The sequence below is a fragment of the Hordeum vulgare genome, chromosome 2H (genome assembly GCF_904849725.1).
Source record: "Hordeum vulgare subsp. vulgare chromosome 2H, MorexV3_pseudomolecules_assembly, whole genome shotgun sequence".
In the NCBI taxonomy this organism is placed as follows: Eukaryota; Viridiplantae; Streptophyta; class Magnoliopsida; order Poales; family Poaceae; genus Hordeum; species Hordeum vulgare.
The window spans coordinates 162170092-162181653 of NC_058519.1; the positions used below are offsets into that span (position 1 = coordinate 162170092).

An 11562-nucleotide genomic window follows, 5' to 3' on the forward strand; every position below is an offset into this window, starting at 1 on the left:
ATCTACTTCTCCGCCCCCTCTTGCTGAATCAAGAAGGCGGAGATCGTCATTGAGCTGTACGTGTTCTTAACTCGGAGGCAACGTCTGTTCGGCACTAGAATGGATCGTGATGGGATCGCGGGATGGATTGTGATGAGATCCCTGGACGGGCTGCGATTTGGATCGCGAAGATGTTCCACTACATCAACTGCGATTTGGAGCGTTTAGCGATCTACAAGTGTATGTAGATTCAGTCTCCCCTCTCGTAGATGATCATCATCATGTATAGGTATTGTATGTGCGTAGGAATTTTTTTATTTCTGATGCTACGTTCCCCAACACGTGTAGCATGCATGCGTAAAAGCGTATTTTAATGTGGTGGTATGCCGATTTGGCCACATTCCGAGCTATTTTGACATTGGAAATTCAAACTGGTCGGTTTTTTAAAAACAAATTACAAGTATCTTGTCATTGCAGAAACAAACTATACAAGTACTTAAGGAAGGGAGTATATATTTTGGACGGTAGGATGGCCCTAGTTCTAGTTCGACAGTAGACATGGAAAACTAAACGGACGTCGACGGTGATGCATTGGCCTTGCTCTAGTGGAACGATGACCGATCCCATGAGACTGACAGGATGTTCAAATATGAAATCTCGACAAGCAACAGGGCCGGCAACACAACAGGGCTACAAAATTGAAAGCCGCAACCGCTAGTTGCACCCAGCTGTGTGGGACTTTTTTTTTAGGGCAACCGCTAGTTGCACTCAGCTGCGTGGGACTTTCTCCACGAGGGAATCGCGGATTCACACCCTCGAATACGTGACAGCACACAGGACCAGTCGACCGATCGAGTCGGCATGCACCGCCACGTTTACGCAGGCCGAATAAGGAAGAAACCCCTCCCCGAAGAAAGCCTCTGACCGCGTTTGCGCCGGGGCCTCCTATGACCGCGACACGAACGCGCGCGGAGCCAACAACCAGCCAACCGAGAGAACCCACGAGAAGCGGTCCAGGTCAAATCGAGCACGGACGCGAGCTGTAAAGTCCTCGCGGGGCGCAGGCAGCTCATCGTGCGCTTGCAGCAAAACCCATGCGTATAAGAGAGACCGCGGCGACGAGACGAGCCGGAGGAGGAGAAGAGAACGGGGCCAGCAGCGAACGGAAGCGTCCGAGATGAGTAGCACCAGAACTTTCTCGCCGGCGGCGGTGGCGGCAGCGCAGCAGCACGTCCGCGCGGCGCGTGGCGGGCTGCCGCGGCCGAGGCGGCCCAGCAGGCCGGCGGCCGGCTCGCCGGGCCAGCGGTCCGCGGGTAGCGGCAGCGACGCCGCGTGGGGACAAGCGGGGCGCAGCTGGTGGGGGGCTGGCGGTGGAGTGCCGGCGGCCGCGTCGTCGAGGCGGCAGCCGTGCAGAGCTGGCGCTGGCCGGGCGCCGGCGGGGAACCGGGAGCTGGTGCGACGGGCGCTTTCGCCGCCGGCCACGGGCGCGCGTGGCGCGGCACTAAGGAGGTGGAGCTTCCGGCCCATGCCGAGCCGGCTGCGCAACGGATCGTGCTTGACCTCGACGGCATCCCCTGCATCCCCACGGCCATCGTGACTTTGCTTAGCGTGAGGTGGTTACAGGCTTGCGTCGTTCTGTAATGGGATGGGTGTAGGCTGGGCACCGTACATTCCGTGCCTGTTCTGTTTTTGGTATTGTTTTTGCCTAGGAGTGGTTTCAGATATTTTTAAAAGCCCAGTGCCTATTATGCCATTCTACAGTATTGACGAGCGCGCATTGCATGGTTAATTGGAAAAGGGGTTTCCCTTTATTCCCTTGCGGCTGGAAGTGGCGGACCTAGAAATAAAATGATAGGTGTGCACCGGAAATTGCCTTTGGCTCCCGAGCTTCATGAAGGTCTTTAAATTCAAACTCTAAATTTTGTGCAAATTCGTATTTTAATATTTCAAAAACTCTGATAAAGAAATACATAGATAGATGAAGGTATAATGCACAAGTGTGTAAATTTTTAGAATAAAGCTGTGCAAAAAAAGACAAATCTGAAACTTTTAATTACATGTTACTACTCATCATTTCAGACCATGAATATGTCTTTTTTTACAGGTCGCGTTTCAAAGTATTTCGACCTGAAATTTTACACGCATACGGATCACATCCTTGTTTAGTTGTATATTTTTTCAGATATTTTGGAACTAAAATTTTTAAATTTTAATTTTTTCAAAAATTTCAGCCTCTATGGCTTCCGGGAGCCAAACGTCTGTTCTCAGTGTGCACCCTTCACAAAAAAGTGAGATGTATTTTCCTTGGCTTAGATGGGTCTTAAAAATCAGTTAATTATTACATGGTAAAAAAATATTCTTTAAAATTCTGGGTGTGTCATGGCACACCTGGCACACCCCCTAGATATGCCACTGGCTGGAACCGTAGCCGCCATGAGGAGAGGATAATCTTCGAGCGCTGTCCATCGACGGTTTTCCTCCGCCGGCGATCTCGGTCGCCGGTGGTAAGGAGGGTCGCCGGATTCACGTGTGTGGATTGTTTTTAGTTTTTGTAGTCTAGATTTTTAGGTTGTTCATCGTCTTGGCTTCGGCACAGGCGATGGTGACGCTGAATAATGATTAATCGGATCCTTTTCTGATAAGGTTATCGGTCCTATGATTGGGGATAGATTTAGAAACTAGTCTGTTCTAGCAAGGATGGCGTAGCGGCGGCGGCATCTTCGTGGTGGACCTGTGTCCTCGGGCTCCGTCGTTGCGATGGTGTTTGCTCCAGCGTCGGCGCGGAGCTTGGGAGGTAGTCCACGAGCGGATGCAGATTGTGGTCTGCATCGACGACATCTGAAAGACGAAACGTGTGCTAGGTTCGTGGATGGCAGGTATGGTTTCCTACTTCGACGTCTTAGTCGTGGTGGGGTGCTAGACCTAGAGTTCGATGGCGTGTCCAGGGTGTTGTCCCGATCTGATTCGTTCAATGACAAGGGCTTCACTTTTGGTGAGCCATCTTGGAGGTGCGCAACGATGGAGCCGCGCCGAGCTCGGGTGAGAAGGTTATTCATCATTCTTTTTATTCAATGGCTGATGTGGTGGTGCCAGAGGCAGGTGATGGACGTTGATGTCAAACTCGCAGATGTTCTTCTATCTTTTCAGTTTTGTCATGTCGATCTTTATGTGACTTGTATTTTAATTTTTATGATATGAACGAGACACATATTACCAAGAAAAAAATTGGAAAACGTTTCCCGACGGATGACCGTCGCCCCTGCTCGCTCGCCTTTGAAGCAGAAGCAAAGTGGGTTAGATGTGTTGCATGGGCCTCAAACCTTGCGTGGGGCGCCTATGTTTGCATTTTTACTTCATTGCACAAAACGGCATTGGAAAATTTTTGCTATAGCTGGTGTCACGCCGTGCTACAACCAGTCTTTCGAAATGCTGCATAGGCTAGGATAGTATTGGGCAAGGACGAATGGCGGCTGTCATGTGTTTTGCTGCATTGTTTTTTTGTTATAACCAACAACCATTTTTGCTACAACCATGTTGTTTTTTGTTGCAATCATGCTAGCTTTTGCTACAACTGGTGTAGCAATTTTCTGGAACCGGGGTAGCAATTTGCTGGAACCGGCGTCTCATTCTGCTACAAGACATAGCCGTCGTCGATTTTTTGCTACAACCATGTTAGCTTTTGCTACAATCGGCACTTCGTTTTGCTACAACGCATCACCGACGTTGACAGAGGATGATGACGCTGCTCCGATCAACACTTCCCTACTATAAGCACCGTTTGTGATACTACAATCTGCATCTCATTTTGCTACAACCACGTCGGGTTTTTGTTACAACGCATCGCCGGTGTCGATTTCTTGCTACAACGACGTCCGCTTTTTGTTACAATCCACATTTTGTTTTGCTATCACGCACCATCAGCCTCGTTATTTTGCTACAACCACGTTGATATTTTTGCTGCATCTGTGGCCGAATTTTGGTACAATCGCAACTTGTTTTGCTATCATCAACGATTTTTTGCTACATGGTTCGACCTGACGGTCTAACATAGTTCGATCTGGCGGCTCATGTATGACCGACCCATAGTTTCGGCTGGAGCGCCGGCGCCTAGCACTCCCCTTGTTAATTTTTCATACTCGCATTGTGTGAAACGTCGGTTGCCATTCGCATTGATCATGTTAGATGTAAAAAACCAAAAAGACGAGAAAGATGTAAAAGTGAATCGTTGTTTTTATTGATGGATACGATCCAAAAGGACATCAGGTAACAACCTTTATCAAGATAAGCAGGAATCAATATAATTAATTAAATCCTAACAAATCAACCTCGGTTCCCTTCGTACTACTGATCGACATCCAGCGAGATGGATCAAGAAAAATGATTGGATTGCCGTCAATTCGTATGGGTATATCTCGGATTAGGGATGTAAATGATACTCCATTTAGCTCCATTTAACTCCACTTATATTGGTCTAACAATTTAAGAAAGTTTATGTTACGACCCCACCCGACACTTATGCCACCAGCCCACTCGAAAGAGCGGCCCAGAAACTATCCAGGCGCGAGCAGAGGCCCAACAACCGGTTCCCGTCCACGAATGGACGGTTTGATCCCTACATAAGCTGAGGCCAACGATTCGTGCTTATTCCGACAAAGGTTGTTCCCCACAGTTCACTTTTACATCTCTCTTGTCTCTCTCGTTTTTACATCTAATATGACTAGTAGAATGTCCGTGCGTTGCCACCGTCAGCGAACTTGTAAATCATGACATTAATCAAAATGTTGCTATAACTTGCAAGAATGAGCTTAGACTGTGGCAATGATCGTGTTGAGAAACATATTGCCTTACACTTGCTTCCCTATACATGCCATTATCTTATGTCAGTCAAGTTACCTTCCTTCCCCTATATAAAAATTCAATGTATACAAAAAATAGTTGTACTATACTCCAAAACAATAAGGTTCCACCTCGACTTCAAATGTATTTCGAGTAAAACTATACTTCAATGTCATATCCAAGTACAAATATAACTTATTTTCTCCTATAAAACAGTATACATTTGTTGATGATATTGTTAGCTGTTACACAATTGCTTTCATTTTTGTTATTGAACAATTTGCCAACCCGGACATAATACATAAAAGCAACAGCAAGATTGCACTCTGCTGTCCTTTGTCTGAATTCAAAGGAGACCAAGTTATTCTTCTCCTTTCAGTTACTCAGGTATCTGTTTCTACTGGATCGTCAACCCACTACTGCCAGGTTAAGTCAGGCGGAGGAATAGATGAATTACCCATATGTTTAGTATTGATTGTGATAAGACAATTTTACACAATTCACAGGACTCCCACCTGCCTACGCTAAACATATGCGGAATAGTAAAAAATAATAATTAAAAAGTCATCCTGTTTTGTTCCATGAAAATACTTTCATGCTTCACAATTGTGCACGTAAATATATATTACTTGTGATTACATACCCATGATTATATCGTAGTAGTTGAGTATGCTAGCATACATCCTTGAGTTCGACTGTAGCATGGAGGAAAATAAATTATTGACTCAGCAAGCAGCTTTTTTCTAGATACTACTATGTGTTTTCTTTTGCAGGGCCAAAAACTAATGTTTTTATTTCTATAAATAACAAAATAAATACATTATTCCAGCAATAAGCAGTCAGTACTAGTATCCGGAATAGTATCTTCACACCATGTTCTCTCCAAATAGAACAACGAACATGCACCACTCCATTGTAGGGCCCATACACAGTCGTACAAGATAGAGAAATTCCTTTTGTAGAATTGAGTGTCCATGATTTGCTAGAGCCTTGGACTTGCATTTGTTGCTTCATAACTTACAAGGCACACAGATAAAAGATGCAAGTTTGTCTCCCGAAACGAGGATGAAAAACTTCTGTGTTGTCAAGGAAGCAGCACATTATTTTAACGAGAAGGCAAATTGTCTTGATATACCTCTACATGAGTAAAAAACAAAAATTGAAATTTTTTGAATCTGCAAAGACTCCATGCATTGGGTGACACTAAAAATGATAAATAATAAAATATTAAGAACTTCATGTGAACGGCGTGTATAAAAATCCGTTTGTGGCGCTAAATCTTTGTAACATGCTGAGAACCGTTCTAAATTGTTACCGTCTGTATGTTTACTTTAATGTGTAAAACTCATAAGAAAATGAAAGACAATATTGTGCAGTTATAGAATGGGTGTCCCTTGATAAAGCAAGCGAATGAAACCTTTTATCATGGGAACAAACTTGCCTTGTGATAGGAATAGTGATAGACGGAAATACTAACATGCGTAGATATAAGAATATAATAGAGACATACTTATATTCTTAAAGATCTTTTAACATGCTCCTTCTTACCTTCCATTTTCACATGAGTGGTAAGAGTATAAATAGATATGAGCCATTGATTGCATTAGATAGTGAATTTGATTAACTTTACCGTCTTACCTTCCATGTGAAAAGAGAGAGTATGAGGCAGCATGTTAAAATTGCTCATATCCTTAATCGCCCTCTCTTTTCTGCAGCATGGAGAGAGACAAACATTTTTTATCCTCTCCTCCTTTCACTCCATTTTCATTATTGTGGCCATGTCAGAACCCTCTCTTTAATATCTTTTACTTCTACAAAATCCTTACACCTTTGAAATCCAACCGGAGATGTTTAATGTATATAAGCCATAGGTTGCAGAACTAATAATAAAAAAATTTATGATATTTTTGGCCTGTTTGTTCCAGAAAAAATGCTTTTGCACGCAAAACATTTACAAAAAATACGAGCTAGTTTGTGGTGAACGAAATTAACTCCTCTTACTTTTACATTTGCTGATTAAAACATTGGATTAGTGTTGATTAGCCATAGAGTGTCTCACAGGGAACATCTAGCTATTCCGATGCACACATATTTGTTTACACACCAATGAACACTCTTCTATTCCCTCAACTTCTTCTAACAAATACGACTATTTTTAACAATGAATATTTCTTTGTGTAGTTTTTATTTCAACAATGAAAAAGTTGACATGCCTTTTTGTAATTTTAGAAACACAAGTCCCACAGGACAATGGTACAATTCAGGATGCAATAGTTCAGTTCAGTATCGTGATGATTTTTCTTCAGATAATATAAAACTTAAGGAACTCAAATATATTACTGCTTACCTTAATTTGGATGTATTTTGCCCACCATATCCTCTACGGTATATAGAGGGCAACCTAGCGTAGTGGTCTTGAACACAACCTCCACCACCTACCCATACTTCGCCATGGTGCCGCTGGGCACTGCCAACAAAATTTCCAACCAAAAACTCATCCAAGAAAGAAATCAAATAAAAAATGCCACTATTGTACATACCAGGACAGACGAGCCGCACTCCCCATTGTCCCGGGAGGCACCGAGGTGATACATGGCATCGTCGATGGTCGGTGGTCCATCCCACGGTGAGAGAATTGCCCAAAAGCTTTGTGTTCACGTGCACCAAGAAGATGGAGGTCATCACCTTACTCCAACGGAGGCCTGGGACTATGAGATCTACATGCCCCATAAGCGACCACAAACCAGAGAAAGAGCCGGGGCGCGGTAGCAGTAGACTACTGTTGGTAGCAGAGAAGTGGAGACCTGGTGGGGGCACGGGGATGGTGTTGGCGGCTCTCGGGCCCGTGGAACTACGGGTACCCAAGACCGTCGGCCCGCGGCCCAGACGCAACACGCTACACATGCTTGATTCAGCCTGGTGGCAGGCCCAGCAAGAAAGATCCTCACGAGGGCCCTCGCCTCGTGAGGCAAGTGCCGGAGGATCGTTGTCAAGGACCGCGTGAGGCCGCTCGCTACAAGGACTCATCCCAAGGCCACCCCTGAGGACCTTGATGACCCACAAGTGTAGGGGATATATCGTAGTCCTTTCGATAAGTAAGAGTGTCGAACCCAACGAGGAGCAAAAGGATCTGACAAGTGGTTTTCAGCAAGGTATTCTCTGCAAGCACTGAAATTATCGGTAACGGACAGTTGTGTGATAAGACGATTCGTAGCAAGTAGCAAGTAACAATAGTAACGAAGGTGCAACAAGATGGCCCAATCCCTTTTGTAGCAAGGGACAAGCCTGTACAAACTCTTATAGGAGGTAAAGCGCTCCCGAGGACACACGGGAATTTCTGTCAAGCTAGTTTTCATCATGTTCATATGATTCGCGTTCGCTACTTTGATAGTTTGATATGTGGGTGGACCGGTGCTTGGGTGTTGCCCTTACTTGGACAAACATCCCACTTATGACTAACCCCTCTCGCAAGCATCCGCAACTACGAAAGAAGAATTAAGACAAAGTCTAACCATAGCATTAAACTAGTGGATCCAAATCAGCCCCTTACGAAGCAACGCATAAACTAGGGTTTAAGCTTCTGTCACTCTAGCAACCCATCATCTACTTACTACTCCCCAATGCCTTCCTCTAGGCCCAAATAATGGTGAAGTGTTATGTAGTCGACGTTCACATAACACCACTAGAGGAAATACAACATACAACGCATCAAAATATCGAACGGATACCAAATTCACATGACTACTTATAGCATGACTTATCCCATGTCCTCAGGAACAAAAGTGGCTACTCACAAAGCATAATAATATTCATGACCAGAGAGGTATTGGATAGCATCAAGGATCTGAACATATAATCTTCCACCGAGTAATCCAACTAGCATCAACTACAAAGAGTAATTAACACTACTAGCAACTTACAAGTACCAATCGGAGTCGCGAGACGGAGATTGGTTACAAGAGATGAACTAGGATTTGGAGATTGATACGTGTCCATCTTATCTGCTTTTCCCAACTCTTTTGCCCTTGTTTTGGACTCTAATTTGCATGATTTGAATGGAACTAACCTGGACTGACGCTGTTTTCAGCAGAATTGCCTTGGTGTTGTTTTTGTGCAGAAATGAAAGTTCTCGGAACGTCCTGAAAATTTACGGAGAATATTTTTGGAAAATATGAAAAATACCTACGGAAAGATCCACCGGAGGGGATGGGCCAGTGGGCCACAAGCCCTGTAGCCGTCGCCCCCTGGTGGCGGCTACCAAGCTTGTGGGGCCCACGTGGCTCTGCCGCCCCCAAACTCAGCTATATAAATTCACTTTCGTCCTAGAAAAAATCAAGAGAGAAGATTTCATCGCGTTTGCGATACGGAGGTGCCGCCACATCCTGTTCTTCATCTGGAGGGCAGATCTGGAGTCCGTTTTGGGCTCCGGAGAGGGGAAATCGTCGCCATCGTCATCATCAACCTTCTTCCCTCTCCAATTCCATGAAGCTCTTCATCGTTCGTGAGTAATCTATTCGTAGGCTCGCTGGGCGGTGATGAGTAGGATGAGATCTATCGTGTAATAGAGTTAGTTTTGACGGGGATTGATCCCTAGTATCCACTATGTTCTGAGATTGATGTTGCTACTACTTTGCCATGCTTAATGCTTGTCACTAGGGCCCGAGTGCCATGATTTCAGATCTGAAATTATTATGGTGTCACCAATATATGTGTGTTGTAGATCCGATCTTGCAAGTTGTAGTTACCTACTATGTGTTATGACCCGGCAACCCCGGAGTGACAATAACCGGAACCACTCTCGGTGATGACCATAGTTTGAGGAGTTCATGTGTTCACCAAGTTCTAATGCGTTGGTCCGGTTCTTTATTAAAAGGAGAACCTTAATATCCCGTAGTTTCCTTTTAGACCTCGCTGCCACGGGAGGAATGGACAATAGATGTCATGGAAGTTCTTTTCCCTAAGCACGTATGACGACACACGGAATGCATGCCTACATCACATTGACGAACGGGAGCTAGCCACATATCCCTCCGTGTTATAATTGTTGCATGATGAATATCATCCAAACAAATCACCGACCCATTGCCTACGAGTTTGTCCTACTGCTGCTGTTACTACTGTTGCTGCTACGTGGTTCCTGAGAGTACGTGGTTCTTGAGAGTCTCTTCAAGTCGTAACCCCAAGGAGGATGAGAAGAACCACCCCAAGTACGTGGTTCCTCGAGTCACAGAAGTTCGAGCGTGCGAGTGACCAAGTGATGAATTTTTGCGCGCGTCTGGGCTTTTTGAAGACTTTTATTACTCGGTGGAGAACGCAGGTCTTACCACGTTCGTTGAAGACAAGTGCTCGCAATACCTCCTCCTCACCAATATTTTCGTTCATAGCTTCAACTTTTATCCGAGGAAGAATCCTCCCATGGTTGAGTTCATGTTATATGACATCCCCCAGTGCATGACACTACAGGATTTTTGCAATGTATGAAAATTACCTTATGTTGGGGATATTCATGACCCTCGTCCACGGGACTTGGAGGATTTCATTGGTACTATTGCTGTTGGAGAGGAGAGAGGAGTGTCTCGCGCTAGAATTGCTAGCATACATTTTCCTGTGCTTCGGTACTTCTCATTATTTGTGGGAAAATGTTTGATTGGCCGTGGGGAGGCTGGATCACTTAGTTCTCCACACCTTGCGGTTTTGCGCGAAGGCCTTTATAACGATAAGACTTATAGCCTAGGTGCTATAGTAGCCCAGCGGTTGAACACAAACCGTTCAAAGGGTGTCGTCTATGGAGGTATCTATGCTACCCGTCTTGCCACATACTTTGAGATACCCGTTAGGCTGGGGGAGCAAGGAGAGATGCTTCTTCCTGAGAAATATCTGGATTATGACAACATGGTTTGCCATGATTTTCTGGATAGAGATGCTAGTAGACGGATGATTTATAACCTGGTATTTAGTCAGGGTACTCGAGAGACTATCACTTTGCCTGCTCCTTCCTTGTTCGATCTTCATGCAGGCAGGTACACTATTATGCCCTCGGACATCTACGCATATTGGGGCTTGGCCCAACCACAGGTGCCCGTGCCCGAGCCGCCAGTCGAGTACTAGACGCCAGTTTATCAGTGGGAGCCAGAGGATCTCACACAACAGTGGCATCCACAGTCCGCTCTGGATTATCCTAGAGCTGGTTATTTCCTGCCTTGGGAGTAGACCAAGCTAGGCGAAAAGCCTAAGCTTGGGGGAGTACGTGTTCTCACCGACCTTACATTCATGCTTATGCTTTCACTTTGTTAGCCGGTGTTTACACATTGCCACTGCATTATCCATGGTAGTTTATTTTTGTTTTCTGTCCTTTTGAGAAAACCCAAAAAGATTTTCCTTTCTTCTTTTGCTTGTTGGGAGTTTTCCCGTGTAAATAGTTTTCTTTTTCTTTGGGTCAAGGTAGAAGATATTGGTTACAATGTTTAGTGGCTCTTGCATGCATACCTGTTTAGCTTTCAAAGAGCCATATTACTTTGTCTTCTCCTTTGTGTTTGCCTACAGATTCAGCTTAGTCCAATGCACGAGCACTCTTATTATTGTTCACATCGTTCGATCATGCAAGTGAAAGGCAATAATGATGATATATGATGAAGTGAGTGAGGCTGGAAAAGCTGGTATGAACTCTATCTATTTTGTTTTTGTAAATATAACTAGCTTGTCGTCCCAGATTCAACTTTGTTGTGAGAGAACCATGTTTGCAATGAC

At 44.8% G+C, this 11562-nt stretch overlaps 1 protein-coding gene across 1 annotated transcript; it reads left to right on the forward strand.

The window, feature by feature from the left end:
* Positions 1-942: 942 nt before the first annotated feature.
* On the forward strand, positions 943-1871 carry LOC123429844. The gene has a single exon (XM_045113822.1). The coding sequence runs from the start codon at positions 1157-1159 to the stop codon at positions 1574-1576; it is 420 nt and encodes a 139-aa protein (XP_044969757.1). The 5' UTR covers positions 943-1156; the 3' UTR covers positions 1577-1871.
* The last annotated feature ends 9691 nt before the right edge of the window (positions 1872-11562 follow it).